The following is a 16,257-nucleotide window of genomic DNA, read 5'->3' as shown; positions in this document are numbered from 1 at the left end:
TACATCTTTAAATCAGGCATCCTCACAAGCTTCTGCAGAGCTGAAAGTATTGGGTGCTGTAGTGCTTGGACAAGGCTGAATAAGGAGACCTTCAAGGATTAATCAGAAATAATTGCAGAGCACAAACAGAAAAAAAAGTTCAGGACAGCAATTTGCTTTTGACAGATCTGAATACAGATAAGCTCCTTATTCATAGCTTCAACACCTAAAGTGGCATCCTGAATGTGGCTTTCATACAGTAATTAACGTGTTGCTGCAAAATGGAAAATCAATCCCAGTTTAGAATGACAAAAATACAGAAATATGTATTAGAAATATAGATAGCGTATATTTGATGACTTGGTCATTCAAAATGTCATTGTAAATGTTATCATTTCTAGCATATAGCCCTTATACCAGACTATTGAGACCTATTATATTAGGATAAGAGACCATTACGCACCAGGTACCACTGCTTGGGGAAATCTGGGTCTGTTGGGTCTTCATAGACATCCCTCTTCTTCCGTTTCTTCACCACTTGCTGTTCTGCCCATAACACCTGGGATTCACACACACACACACACACACACACACACACACACACACACACACACACACACACACACACACACACACACACACACACACACACACACACACACACACACACACACAAATACACATACACACACACACACACACACACACACACACACACACACACACACACACACACACACACAAAGAGAGAAAATTCATATTTTGCCCAGTTATCCTCACATGCAATTGTTTCATTATAAATGCTCTAATTTCTTAAATTGTTGCAATGTCAACCAGACTGCAGACATGGAAAAACATGGCCCCAGCTGGGTTCAAAAAGTAGCAGTTGCAGAGTGAAATCAGTGATTGTAGGGGCCTTTGAAATCCTCGAGGCTGCTGGGATATGGGTAGTAGGGATGGGTGAAAGTAAATGCAAATATCAAAATATAAAATATAAATACCCTGCTAGTTAGTTCACCTTTTATGATTTTATATGCAGATACACTGACATCCTGTGAGCATGACTGACAGTAATGATAGTGACACACATTTGTTATTAATGTTTAAATATTTAAACACTTGCGCAATAAATACTAGATGATAGAAAACCTTCTGTTTCAACTCCTGTTTTCTTATTTAGGGGAGTGGGCAGCAGTGCCTCCTCCAGATACAGAGACTGCCAATGAGTGCACTCTCAAAACAGCAGCTTGCATTTTCTTGGACATCTCTGTCATACACAAGCCTCTCACAAGTCAAGTCACTATCCCTATAGACTCTGTCCAGACGGCCAAATATAAAGTGTTGGATGTGGTTGAAAATGCTTCTGCAACAAACACCTGTCTGCGACTCATTAACAGAGACAACATCTGGCGTGTTAACTAACAGGTTTGAAAACATCACAACACCTAATGCTCAATTTGAACGGTGTGGCAATAGAGCAACACATTCAAAATTCCCTCTGAAAGTTAACTTGGATTGAACTAACACCAAAGCAACATAGATGGACTGAAACTGCAGTAGAGACTCATTTCCTACTAGCAGTTTAAGTAAATACTGTTGTGTACTATTACTGTCAGTATTAAATGTATTCTTTGCAGGTTTCTTACTGAAAGTGACCAAGCTTAAACTAGTTCCATTTTTCAGGCACACTCAAGTGAACTGTATCTAAATGTGTCAATTTTCTTGGCCATGCTTGGTAAATTCAGAAACTACGACTTTTCTATCATTTGAGTACTTCAGAGTATGTCTTTTCAGAAGGTTTTTTCTCTTTGGCAATTTCCTTGCAGCTGTCAGAGCCGTTTTTAGTAGTGAGGCTTCTCTACTTGCTTGTTTTTATGAAGATGTGGTCTTGCAAAGTGCGTGGTCTGACTGTTCAGCACAGCTATCGAGGGTGGTGTAACTGCTAACCCCGTTGAAAACTTTGCCTTAGAGAATGAAGTCATTAACCTTATTCAAGTGACCCTACACTAATTAACATTTATCTCATCTCATTACATTTATAACTGACCTCATTGCACTGCTGCCCACTGCACACCATAATATTATCAAGGCAACAGCTGAGACATGAATCAGACGTTCTGCATACAGCCATCTAACTTAGGATGTAGTGTACAACTAATTAGCTTTTGAGTGTTTCATTTCATTTTTGCATTAATTGACTTTGTAATGTTTTATAAAGTCAATTAATGCAAATTAAACATTAGCACATTCAGCTAACAACTCATTTATATAATATCATCTTAAGAAAACTGATATTAAATCATAATGAATGTAATGTAAAGTCATCTTTTTAATTATGGCAAAATGTGGGAATATTTTGTGAAACAGTTCAGCTGGATCAGCTGATCTGAGAAAAACAAAGTATAATCCATATCTTTCCAGAGAATGAGTGATTGATGGAGGACTTATTACAACACAAAGAAGTAAGCGTCACCCTGAGGTCTGGACAAGCACAGAATAGTGGCCATACAGCACCACACAAAGAAACAATCATGAGACAAGGAGGAGGTCTCCACATGGGCTAAGTCAGTAATCCTCTTGAGCAATAAACTATTTGTTCCATCTCTTGCACTGAGTCCTGAGGGCTTCCACATCTGATGACTAAGGAGAGGCAGTGCCAGTCTTGTTGTGTAATGCAGTGGAACTGGTAGAAACAAAAACAGCCTCTGCTTTGATCTAAACCTCGCTGTTTCCACAGCTAGAGAAAGAAAACATGTTAAAGGATAAGATATTCTTTATTTTGTCTTAACATCAATCAGTCCAATGGCAAGAGTAAAACCAGCAATTTAATAATCTTACTCACAAGTAGGGTCTGTGTAGCCAAAGCCTGATATAGCTTATAGCTTTCACTGTAGTTTATTTTGAGTTTATCCCACATACAGTATTGTAAATACATGCTGGTACACTAAATCCAACACTGAAAACAGTCCTTAACAAATTCACTACTTCCTCCTGTTCTGCGGAGCCAATGGGTTTGAGCCTGATAGGCATATACAGGCTTGACAAATCAAAAAGTTTAGGCTTTTTTTATGGGACTTGTTGCAAATACCAAAATTAAAGTATATCAACCACTTGGTTGTTTAACATTAATGCTTCAGCACATAAAGATACAGTGCAGTCTTACAACCAGAGACTAAAGGCTGATTTATAGTTGGTCGCTTGACACTTTTAATAATTGTCACTCAACAGAAATGATGTATTTTTGACAGAAAAGAGTGTTGCATGACACTTTCCTTTTATGCTGCGCACCTGGAGGATGTCGCAGAAACCGTGTGATGGGGTAATGCTAATGTGATTGGGTAGTGCTACTAATGTTGCCATGGAGATTGTAGTTTTTACTGAACTTCCTTATTGATATTTTGGTCTGCAACTCTAGATAACTTGAAACATCCTTGTTTAATTAGTCCTGGTCGTGATGATATAATGTAACCAAACAAGCCGGCTGGAAGATAGCTTCTGGTTACCATGGAGATGACTGGAACCTTTTGCCGAAGCATAAATTGAAAACGCAGCGCGACTCTTTAATCTCTGTTGAGTGACATTTATCAAAAGTGCCAAGCGACCTATCATAAACTAACCTTAACTTTGTACAAAGACTGAAAGAAAAAAAGTAAAAAGGAAGAAAAGAAAGGTTTAAAGTCCCTTCCAAAACACGGCATGCAGTGAGCTGTCTTACAGTGCAGCTTGTTCAAAACCAACAGCAACCACCCCAAAACAAATCGATTTTTTCCCTCATAGAGAAGGTGTGGGGTGTGGAGAGGAGATGACAAACAACCCTTGCAAGCATAATGGTAAAGGCTTATGCAGCTGCCAATTTCATCTTGCCACTGTGTGATTATTCAAAAGGGATGGTGATAAGCGGCATGTTAGCACCACAGAGCTGAGAAAAAGAGACAATGGAGGCAATGTGAGAGACAGCAGCCGGATTACAAAAAAGGGAACACTGTAATAAGCTCAAAGCTTTGCACTGACTAATCCAAATCCAACCATTATGCTTTCATTGCCTTTTAAATCTGTTTTCTTTGACCCAGGTGAAGCAGAACCTTTTCTTTCTCATTTTTTTTAGGGATCATGATGGTCACACACACACACACACACACACACACACACACACACACACACACACACACACACACACACACACACACACACACACACACACACACACACACACACACACACACACACGAATATACAAATACACATAAATAAATACATGTCAACACAAACCCACTCACTTATGCTGTGGTGTTTTTTTGGCAGTGGTCATACTTTGCCTGAGGTTTGATCTGTTGCTGGGTGTGTGGGCGGCGAGGTAACCTAGGGACAAACTGTTGTACCTTTGCCAGAATCCCAATGCCCTGAGTAGTTGGAGGTTCAAGTGCGGTGTTAACTTAAACTACTGACATTCAGACTGAAAATGAAGCGATTCGGGCGAGGGATTGAGATGAAATCTGTTCTGTCAAAAATGTCTTCATATTAGATAAGGCTTTATCTCTCTGGTCCTGTTGTTGGGGCTCCAGTTTTATCATTTACTGTTGATGGCTATACAGAATAAAGGAAATAGATAACCTAGGAATATAGTAAACCCCAGGATCCATCTTCAAGATTAACTCTGGTCCTTGCCAGTTACGAATAAGAAGAACATCAATTTTCAATTGACTGTCTTCACATTCTTGGCTAGAATTCCTCCTGCACTCTGTCTCTCACCATTGCATACAACTCTAAAACCCAGTACTGCCCATCATTAAATCTTCCTCAGTAACAATGACAAAATCCCAGCCTCTGTCACTGCCAACACTGGATTTCATTTGTTGTTGATTTTGGAGATCTCAAAGCAAATCTTATAGCCTTTTGAGTACTACAGTACACTCCCAGCTCCCAGGCAGACACCTCTGAATCCATATGCTCTCAGAGCCTATTTAACATCCATTCAGCCTGACCCCTGACACCACTGGCCTCAGTGAATGTCACCATATCTTACTAATGATGTCTTAGGGACTCTGTGCTTGTCAGACCACATCAGCCCTCTTCTCAGCCATGTGGTCTCATGAAAAGCTAGAAAGTAGTCCTTGAGCTTTACTTGGCAGGCTCACCTTGCTACAGATGGTCCAAGTCTGTTCTCACTTCGTAACTGCCCCCTTTTTAGCACCGGTCAGTTACCTCTTAAGGTGCTTTTAAATAGCAACAATAACCACTGCTGTCTCCGGTGTTTCCAATGCAAATATGGCCGCAGCTCATTGTTGAGTCAGGAGGCAGAAGCATTTAAAGAAGGGCTGGCTACATCACTCATGGACACACATGTCCTTTTCCTGCTGCTTACTGGATTCATAGTTTGTCTGTAAAGTCCTCTCATATCTAATGTTAGCTGCATATCACACAGTTATTAATGATCAACATTCACCATATTCTCCAGCATTACAGTCAATACATGATGTTGTACTGTTATGCAAAATAAGAGTTACTCTCAAAAAGGACAGGTGCATATTTGCAGTTTTTGTTTTCTGTCTATCTTTGAAACCATCATGTGGAGCAGGTAGAGGTGTCAGGAAACAGACAATAAATAACACAGGTGACGGCTGATTTCTCAGCAGCAACTGAAGATTTCTCAACATCATGTGAACACCTTCAGTTCCTTTGATATCCCACATCTATTTTTAAATAGTGTCGTGTACAGGAGCAAAAAAAACTAAAAACTTCTTTAATACCCAGTATGGTAAACATTGTATCCAAAGGATTATAGTTTAGTTTAAGTTGGATGTTTATGTCTAACATTTTCTTTTTAACATATTGTGTCTGTTCTGAAGCCAGTGGGAGGCTTTGGATGCAGGCATGAAGGAGGGGGCGTGGAGGACATGAAGCTGTGGAGGCCAGCCATTTTCAACCAGTTAGCAATTTCAGTCAGTCATTTAATCTAATTTATTATTTGGGTCAGTGTATGTATTAAATATTATATTACTGAAAGTGATATAAATATTCTGATCTCCCCCAGCATATGCATCAGAGAGCAGTGCTGCCCTGTCCTCCACTGCACCCGGGTCCCTTTCCACATCCTGCCAGTAGATCACCAAGCACGAGGCAGTCGACCTGGAACTTGAAAAGCCCTGACAGTAGAACGCAGGGCGGATGCTGTGGTTCTCAGCTTGAGGTGCAGAAATCAAATTAATTCTTAATCCAATACAATTCATACTCATATTTAGCAAGAGATTACATTGACTCATTTGCTTTGTTATTTGTTTGTTTATATATTGAAACCTGGTAAAAGAATTATATGAAACCATGAATCATTGAGTGATGGGGTATTTTTGAACATTTCCACTATTTACTCATGTTATTATTTTTATTTTAAAAAATGTCTCATGATTGTCTATCTCTGTGTGCATTTTGATGTAGAGCCACATGCAAATTAAAACATTTTGAAATAGTTGAAAAACAAAGAACCAGCTCGTACACTGCAGGGCTCCAATGTCCACTTAGAAAATATTGCAACGAGGTGACTTTCTATCACTACTGCTCTTCAGACTCAAGCACTCAGCATCAGCTTACTTTGGCTGTGATGTGTACGTGCATACTCCTGTTTTGAACATTTTCAAATACCTAAGTAAGCATTCTGTTTTAAAAGGGTATATTGTTTTTTCGTTGGACCATATATGTTTAAGATACTTCCAGATATATTAATTTAAAAAAACTTACATTCAGTATATTTGTATGTCTCACCTGATCAGTGTGAAACATAGATGTAGTATCTTTTATACCAGTGTTTTATAGGTTAGTGGTTACCTGCTGTTACTCTGTGTGTTAAAACACTTACTTCCAAGTTAGTGTTTTGAATGTTTAATGAATGTTTAATGGTGGTGGGATTAAAACTTGGTTTACATTTGTATTATATAATATGCGTTCCTTTACTCAATGTAGTCGGAGAACATTGGAAGGCACTAACAGTTTTTAATTATATAGGTTTGTTATTAGTATTAGAGGCTGATGCCTGCAGGCTTAGCCACTGATGCGGTATCTGATAGTTTTGAAGCTGCTCTTAACAACATAAAATGTTTTAATACATTTAAACACTTGGTTGGTGTTTTATGATTTATGGTTTTATTAATTGTCACCTAAATGAGGCCACGTTATTCTATTAAAAACCTAGAAACGTATCACTCTATCAATCTGCCCCCTCTCTCTCTCTGTCCTGATGTAATGGTAGTGAACCGTAAAACGTAGTGTGGAGATATTATGCAGTGTGAGATACGACTGAAACAAGCTGATACTTATGCATTAGTTTCTGTTACGTCAATACTCCTGCTGGTATTAGATTACCAATACTAGTTTTGTTATAGCCTGATACATGATAGCAAAATATACAATGTTGTGATGCATTAGATACCGTTAGCCAATGCCCATAGACATACATGTGTACATATTTATAAGCTAATGCTAATCACTCACCAAGAACCAGTCCTCCACTGGTTCTCTTCACACCACAACTCAATTTCTCTCCTCTGACCAGTATTCCCTCTAACTCTGGTCTGTTCCTGGTCTCTTGGTCACCTAGCAGGCTTATAATTATAAGGCTGAGGTCTGTCACATGCATATAAATAAACATTTACAAACTCTTCATTGTCAAGACTAGCCTTGATCCTAGCCTTGAGATGTGGAAGTAAAATGTTTGACCAAAACAACTCCAGAAGATGTAGAAGTCACTGTAGTGAAGCCTGCAGTATTTTCCTACGCATTGATTCATTGGAGTCTCCAACCTTTAAGTTGCTCTTTAAAGAGTCTATTCATCCAAATCAAAAAGACAAACATTTTCACCTCCACAAGTAGTATAATAACCATGTGAATAGATTTATTTTAATTGTTGCCACAGTGAATACCCCTTTACTGTACAACTGAGTTGAAGTACATTTTATTCGTGACACTAAGCATAAAACATTTAACCAGAAAATCAACAGCCTTGTGTCTTTTCAGAAACTATGTCTTCAGGGTGATCCACTGTTGTTGCTGTTTTTACTGAGAACCATTTTCTACATTGATTTTTACTAAACAATAAAAACATTCACAGTGAGGTCTGTGTAGTATTCCTTGTTTTATTACTCGCAGTGGCACTGTGCCCACTCAACTCAGGTGTGAATAACAGCAGCTACGACCATGAACACAACTCGCAAAAGGTTATGACATTCTCAGACTTCAGTTTTTTTCATATTAAGCTTTACATTTATCACAATTCCTGTCTCCCACACATGAACTCAAGCAGCAGAACGATAATTTGAAAAGTGTATTTTCCTAGTTTCTCACAAGGTCTCTTCTGTGTATTGCTGATTAGATAATACAACCAAAATAAAGGGAGCGCCTGATAGTGGATAAAATTACATTTTTCACAACATATCTCTCTTGTTGCCTTCATAAGACAGCAGTGTAATAATCTAAAAGTTTCACATCTAATTACCAGTTTTATGCACATCTAGTGTTTACCCAAGAATGATTTTTCCTCTAGTGTGAGGCAGCTCAGGTTAATGTGCCTTGATCAGGAGTGCTATTGCTTAACTGTGGATGTTAAACTGTAATAAAGATTCAAGGAGTAAATTGTATAATATAATGGCTTCAATCATCTTGTAAAAATGTTAAACAAAACTAACAAGTGCTTTTCTACACAAGTACAGGTTATTGTTAAAACGGTGGTACAATAACATCTCCTATTGTCCAGCTGTTGCATTCAGCCCTCTTCATTCTTTATTCAGGTCACTGTCTATGAGAAAACACCTTGACACCTGAAAAGTTTTACCAAATCTGTTTAATTTACAGCAGATTGGTGGTAAGTACTGCCATACTACTCTCCTAGTAGTATGGATGTAGGTTTGTGAATGTGAGAATGCTGCCTCTTAATCACTAGTAGGAAAAAAGATTATTCCACTGTGATGGAATTTCCATGCTGACTTAAATACATCTGGTGCACACAGTAGCTGAGATTTTGCAGAGTTAAGAATGTGCCAGAGATTATGCCAGATATGAATTGGTGGCTGGACTGTGTGCAAATTTAGAACCAGGTGTTCAAATGAAGATTGGACATTTAGGGATTGTTTTTGGATGCTAGACAAATGAATGCTAGTGATCTTCTCTAGTTAAAATGTAGGAGCAAATAATGATTTTACAAGACCAAACTGAGACACTCCCAACTGTGCTGTTCTTTTTTTTTTTTTAAGCACATGGTTATGTAGCACCTCTGAACGAGTCAGCAGGACAGATGGAACGATCAGTGTGGACTGCAAAGACTACAGAGTTTGACAAGTGATCATTGATGCTGGCATCCTTTTCTTTTGTGATACGTATGCACTTTTCTGTCTGTAATCCAATCGGTCTTTTGGCCTTTAGTTGCCAACATGGAGTGCTGCAAAGAGCTGTGTGAGAGCTGACAACAGTCTTACCTGTGGTTCGTTTTGCAGTCTGATGTGTATCCTCCTGTGGCCAGACAAAGCCCTCTTCTCCACGGCGTGATGCCTGAAGTGATAATAATCTCCAAAAACCTGCACAACACAAATGGAAAGGCAATGAGGTCACCTGTAGTAGCAGGATGGCCGGATAACACCCCATGCTCACCAAGGCATTCATGTGCACATGAGCAAAATGTGCAGATAGTGTTTGTTTTGTAAAAAAGCTAGAAACAGATAAAGCCATTTGCACATCAGAGCCTGGAATTTTTCTTCACATATTCAAAGCTTAATCAGTATCAATTACTGTATGGTCTAGTACAAATGTAAGCGACTCTTCACTTAATGAGAGATAAAACAACCATAATTTCAGCACCTATAACATATCCCATGGGTCCTTGTCATAGAAGTGCTGTAAAAGCCTCATGAGAGGGGTAGCTGTTAAATAACAAACAAACTAGTCTTTTATCATTGTTAAAACGATAATAACTAAGTGTTGAAAAGATAAGTGAAGGTAAGCATTGAAATTTCAAAAGCAAGTACAGTGTTAAATATCCAGTGTTAGAAGAGAACCCGAGCAACATGTTTCAGCCTTCCATAAAGAATGATGAAAGAGGTTGTCTATTCCACAGAGCAACAAAAGCTTGAGGAGCAGCAGCTAACCTGGAAGTGGGGTTGGCTCTCTGCAGATTGAAGAAAATGTCTCACTCACTCACTCACTCACTCACACACTCACACACTCACACACTCACACACACACACACACACAGCACGTGCGGAAGTCGCTTCAAAGCTACACTGAGGCATTCCTTGTACCGCTCATTATTTCTTCACATGTCCTGCTAAAAAAAAGAGCTTTTAAAGAGAAGCGATTGGGTGACAGCTGTCACAAAAAATGGCCTAAAACCTCAGGGAATGCTTTCTTTTTGTAAGCCTTGCTTTTAACTGACACATGAAGCAGCCTACGTCTTCTTTAGTCACAGTCAAGGACATCTGACCTGAGAGAAATAATAAAAACATCCCAACATAAGTTTGCAGTAATAGACAAAAACAACCAAACAGAATTTATGGGAAAAGGAGGACAAAGAGCTGCCCAAACATTACATTACATGGTTATTCACAAGAGAGCAGCCTCCATTTGAAAAGGAAGCGTTGTAATCTGTACAGTAGTGCCACTGGGGACTGGCTCACCTTCACAAGCCCAGTGGAGCGGAGGAAGAGAGGGGGATACAGGAGGAGGGGGGGATGACGGAAAAAAAGGAAAGGGTGGAGGGAGATGTGGGGTTTGACAGGCCGACCAGGCAGGATGGATGTGTGTGAGGCGGGAGAAGAGCAGACGCAGCAGGATGGAAGGCTCTCCTGGGGCTGCAGGCTGATTCTGCAGGCTGGCTGTCTGTGAGCCGACCAGACTGGAGGCTGGAGCTCAGAGGCCTCGTCTGGCAGCTTGGATATGAAGCTGCCAGCCTCGTGTGGCTCGAGTCGACTTCATTTGTCAAATATTTGTAATTAAGCCTTGATTTTAAATCACTTGCTGTGATAATATCCGCGTGAACCGATTGAACATTACTGTTTCATTGCTCAGTGTTATCCAAAAATGTTACCCCGGAGTTCAGTTTGCACACAATTACCAGTGGTAAAGATAAATAGGGCTGTTTTTGCGAGGAGACACATTTAGAAGAGGACAATCAAATTATGAAAAATGTGGCAAGCGCGAGATCAAATTTCTGGATGACAGGCATGATAGCTTACATCTTCAAGTCAAGCAATGTCTCATTATTATGTCTAATTATCATCGAACTATCTGATATGAAGCAGATATAAATATGCAAAACACAGTATTATGAGTAAGGTAACACTGGACAGAAAGGTGACTTTATATTACAATCACAGCACAACTCTCCATGGAGACACTGTTGTGCTCGGTGCAAGTTGACGCTGACTCTGTGACATCTTCAATAAACCAGACAATCAGCGACTGACCTTAGAGGCACCCTGGGTAAGGTAAAAGCCGTGCAGAAGGAAATAGCCTATGAATGATGCAAGATTGAGGTGTGATAAAGGATGTGACCCAAGAAATTAATGAGACCCACTTTCACATTGAATGCGACAGGGCAGAAAAGCTAATTTGTGCTGCACTGGGGTTGGCTTTTCTTTGGGACGAACCTATTTCCTAGAGTGCTGATGTCCTCATTTAGACCAAGAGTCCACGGGTCTTGGGAAATTGAGATAGAGATGGAAATGTTGGTGTTTCTGCCTATGAGTGCGGATGAGTCATGCCTCTCCACAGTCGGAACCTGAATGAATCATATGGTGTGTGTGTGTATGTGTGCCAGCAATAATAATTGAGAGCACTGCGGGTCATTATTCACCTTGCCACCATGCTCTGAGCTTGCATTAGAGGCATACTGCCCTTTACACTTCCCACTGGGCAGTGCCAGAAATTGCTATCTTATGTGTTTTTCCCTTTAGTTGTATTCCTCTCATCTCCATCTGGTCCATGTCTTCATGTAGCCTGAAGATAATTTTTTACAGAGACGCATAATAACACATTTTAAAAAACCCTGCCAATTAAGACAAGGGCCTTTATGTGGATTAACTTACATGTTTACAATTATTTATGAGATTTATGTGGGTAAAGACGGTCTTAAATAATCAGTCAATTCAAGTCCAAATTATACTAAAGCTAAGATAAGAAGATTATCCAACTTGCATTAATATATAGCATAGTTTTTGCTGTGATCTCTAAAGGTATCTACACAGAATAGATCAAACCATGTAAACTCTTTGAAAGAACACAGACGAGAGAAGAGTAGAAATTTGTGTTTTTAAGATGTGCCCTGAGGTTTCCCCCCCGGCCAAATCCAAACCAGCACAGTGTGGACTTGACAAACCACTGCATTCAACCATTGCAAATAGATTTCCAGGGATGTGTCCGTAAGTACAGCGAGATTAAAAATGAAGAAAAAAATTCAGCACAGTGTGAATATTTCACTCAACCTAACATGTTTTAATAACATGTGAATCAAGGTCAAGCCAACAAGAGCTGATAAAGGATCTAATAGACTCTTTTTGGGATTTAAAGAGTGAGAATTATTTCATACAGAAAGGATATTGTTGAATAAAAGTTTCACATTTGAATAGCTTTGGATTTCAGATATTCAGGTTTCAAAGAAGCACCCTTTTATAGTTTATACCACTCCAAAAATTTTTTTTTTTTCAGATATTGAAATGGAAAATAGTGAATAGCCACAGTAAAAATGTTCTCCAGTGAAAGTACGCCTTGTCATGTATTTTCAGACACAGCAAATGTAACATGATAATTAACTTTTTTTGTTGCTTTTTTGTCTTTTTCCCCCTCCTTTCTTTGAAACACACTTTCTTATCCTACATTCAATCCTAAAATTCAGCTGTGGTCTCTCTTTGTTGTCTGAAAATAAGAATTTAACTGAGAACAAGCATCATTTTTGAAAAAATACTTTTGAAAAATAATTTGATTGATTTTCCAAACCCATAGCTACATTGAAAAACCCCCCAGATATTTGCAGCAGAGACAGTGAAATTTTTGGTGAAAGGTTTTAATGAAAGATTGGTGTCTGATGTAAAGAAATGTTGATAAGACAACATGTTCAAACATGCATATCCTTTTCTTTATTTTACTTATTTATTTATCATTAACTTCATAATATTTTATATTGCTTTGACATTATATGATATGCTGTATGTATCTAGTAGAAACTTTGAAATGACATTCAGTTTTAAAATACATTTCTGTAGCTACAAGTGTATCAGTGGTGCCACAACACAGCATTATGAGGAAACTGTTGCTGAGGCAACAAACTCAACATTTGTATGCTGCTTATATTCAATTATCTTTTTGGCCATGATGATTACATTATTTTTTAACCTTGAAAGCTCAGAGTTTTGGTTTATCTTAGTAAATTCTGTAAGAGACAAATAGGCCTGTCTGGGCTAGTCATCAGTGAAACATATCACTGTGATTTGATTTGAATTGATAAGGGTGACAAACAGACTGCACAAAAGCCTTAATGCAACTGTAGTTTCCTCAGTGGGACAACCCTCTGGTGCCATGGACTTGGCAGTGGTAGATCTGTGAGTCAGCGAGGCCAGGCTGAACCCCCCTGGATCTGTGTGATCATGGTAATTAGCATTTAGCATGTAAAAATACTGCTCTATGCCTGCTCTTGATTTGAGTTCCCTGTGCAGACGCAAGAAAAAAAAGGGGCATTATTCATGAACTGAGATTTGTCCAAATTGGATTCATCTGATGTGAATGTCAAGTATTTCAAGCTTGCAATTTGAGCAACTTTGAACTTAAAGAGTATGCACTTGTGTGAGACAGACAGATGTGGGAGTGTACATGTTGGCTGAGTTTGAGTGCAACTGACGTTGAGATCGCATATCAAAAGCTTTCTATCAGTCCGAGAGCTATGCGATACATCAAAGAGGCATCAACCAGTTGCACTGTTTTTTTAACCATTTCTTCAGCTCACCCACCATATCAGGGTTTTACTTTTTTATTTTTATTTCTCTAATAATTCTTTACCAACCCTATTTTAACCTACCTCTAACTACTGTAAATGATGATATTACCACAGCATGCCCCATATCAGAGGTTATACTGACAGTATTCTGCTACACTCTGCTGAGGGTTTAAAGATATCTACTGATGTTATCAGTCACAGAGGTTGTTCGACTTCAAGGTGACTGAAAGTAATGTCATGGTGTCTCTCTTACATCTCATATTCTTCTGTGTCCTGTCCTCTTCCTGTCTATGGTGACTGCCTTGGTCTTTAGCCACCTCCAGCCACAGTTGTTAAGTCAATATTGGCCAGAAGGGATTGGCTTCAGATCAGTGGTGCCGAAAAGAGAATTGTAGCGAGCTTCCACGAGGCTGTAACCTAATGTTATTTCACATTGCTGTGCATGCGCACACAAGTAGTGTTTAGGCGGCTTTCCAATGTTACAAACTGATTGGAGACGAGGGAAACTTTTCTTTTCATTCTCATTAAACTACTAAGGATAAAATCATGCATTGCACTTGTTGAGAAATGTAACTTACATTTGTTTTGTACCAACCTGCTGTGGTTGTCTCAAGTGATAGACGACAGAAAAAGTACACAATGCAATATAATTTTTCTTATCACCGAACTGAAATTCGGCCGGGAGACTCAAAAGAATTCCAATATTCAGAGAAATGGTAGCGTAGACGCTGCAGAGAGGGAGAGTATGTGTGTGGATTCCAGTCGACCAATGTATTGATACAGTTTGTATGTGTGTGTGTGTGTGTGTAGGTAGGTCTGTATGAATTCAGGATTGGGCCTGAATACAAATATTCAGTATTCACCATGGGAGCTTAAAAGGTCCACTATGCCGATATTGACTGTTACTGAGTTCCACATTAAGTGCACTCCCTGAAGCTTTGGAAAAGTGCACAGAGGCATATCCACCTTATTGGAATTGACGTCAATCAGACTCATCTCACACCTAAATCACTGTTGGTTAGAAAAACAGCAAGAACAGTATTTCACTCTAAGCACTGAGCACCTCAATTCACAGCTTGTGATATGCAGTTTTATTCTGCTAACCTTGATGGAAGATGCTACAGAACGTAAAAGAAAAAAGAAAAAAAGACACAAACACAAATGTGCATAATGCTGCTCTGCTCCTCCGTACAAAAGGAAAGCACTCAAAGGCAGCGTCTGTCACACATGTGAGATAGAATTGTCAGCGGTACAGCAGAGCTCATTAATTGCCACACAGCCCACCAACCCTTTCTCCCCTCTCGCTTTTCCTTTATTTATGTTACTTATTCACACAAAACACACATCAATGCAAAACCCCTACAGAAATGGGGGCTATGTTTGTTGCTTATGGTGTATATACACAGAAGATGTGTTGTGTGTTGGTATGATGTGATATTTGCTGTTCGGCTAATAAAACACTTATGTTGTTGGCGTCCACTGAGGCACTGGGCTACCGTCTTTTGGACTCATTACAGCTGAAACTCTGGGGTTCCGCTCATGGCACAGACACACTACATGACTTTCAAAACTGTCAGATTGCTGTACTGTTCACACTGTATAACTTTCTGTCTTGTTATCAGGAATCTTGAGGTTGTTGTGGTTCGCACACTGCCTGTCTGATCGGTGACAGGGCGGTCACACAGATTACAGATTACAAGATCTTTCACCAGAAGGAATCCACGACGAGTTGGCCTGGTCACAAAAATGTGATGTGATACCATGCATGTAAATAAAGGTAAATAAGGAAAATAAATATTTTTTTAAATATTTCCGCAATGAAAATGTAGCTGCCTGCTTGTATTGTGGTTCGCTAAGGACGATAAGGTTACAAATACTACAGAATTTGGACTTTCTCACAGGTCCAGATATTTAGCCTGCTTGATATCTTTTGTGTGTCTGCGAGGCGTCGGTGAAGCTCTCGGATCGCGTCTTTGAACAGATCATATGTAGCGAACGAGCGCAGATATTGCAAGTGATGAGTGTACGCCGATGTTCCCAAATGTGGCAGAGCAAGGTCGAGGATAAACATATTGATTCAAGGCTCGTGTAGGCAAAAACAAAGCTGGCAGGTCAAAAGCAAAACTGAACTGCAAACCAGGAAAAACTAACTAGGAGATGAGTTGCAGGTTGGGAGATGGGCAGACAAACACAAGCTGTTAGGCTGGGGAAAACACTGGGAGAAGGTTAACAGAGGGAAACATGGCAAACAGAAAACCAAAAACACAGAAACACAGTGAATACAATCTAAATTATGAAGGCAGCTGAAAGTTATA

General features: G+C 39.4%; 1 protein-coding gene across 2 annotated transcripts in view; it reads right to left on the bottom strand.

Annotated features, from left to right (window-relative positions):
- furinb (furin (paired basic amino acid cleaving enzyme) b) overlaps positions 1-16,257 on the bottom strand; it is an 87,609-nt gene that overhangs the window by 37,904 nt on the left and 33,448 nt on the right. For both annotated transcript variants that reach the window (XM_062420304.1, XM_062420305.1), the window contains exons 3-4: positions 9,438-9,536; positions 443-538 (exon numbers count right to left, since the gene is read on the bottom strand). In XM_062420304.1, coding sequence (XP_062276288.1) covers positions 443-538; positions 9,438-9,536 — 195 coding nt within the window. The remainder of the gene's footprint in view (positions 1-442; positions 539-9,437; positions 9,537-16,257) is intronic.

Source organism: Scomber scombrus, chromosome 6, assembly GCF_963691925.1.
Source record: "Scomber scombrus chromosome 6, fScoSco1.1, whole genome shotgun sequence".
In the NCBI taxonomy this organism is placed as follows: Eukaryota; Metazoa; Chordata; class Actinopteri; order Scombriformes; family Scombridae; genus Scomber; species Scomber scombrus.
The sequence above is the reverse complement of the archived record's forward strand: the minus strand, read 5'-3'. Positions and strand labels throughout refer to the sequence as shown.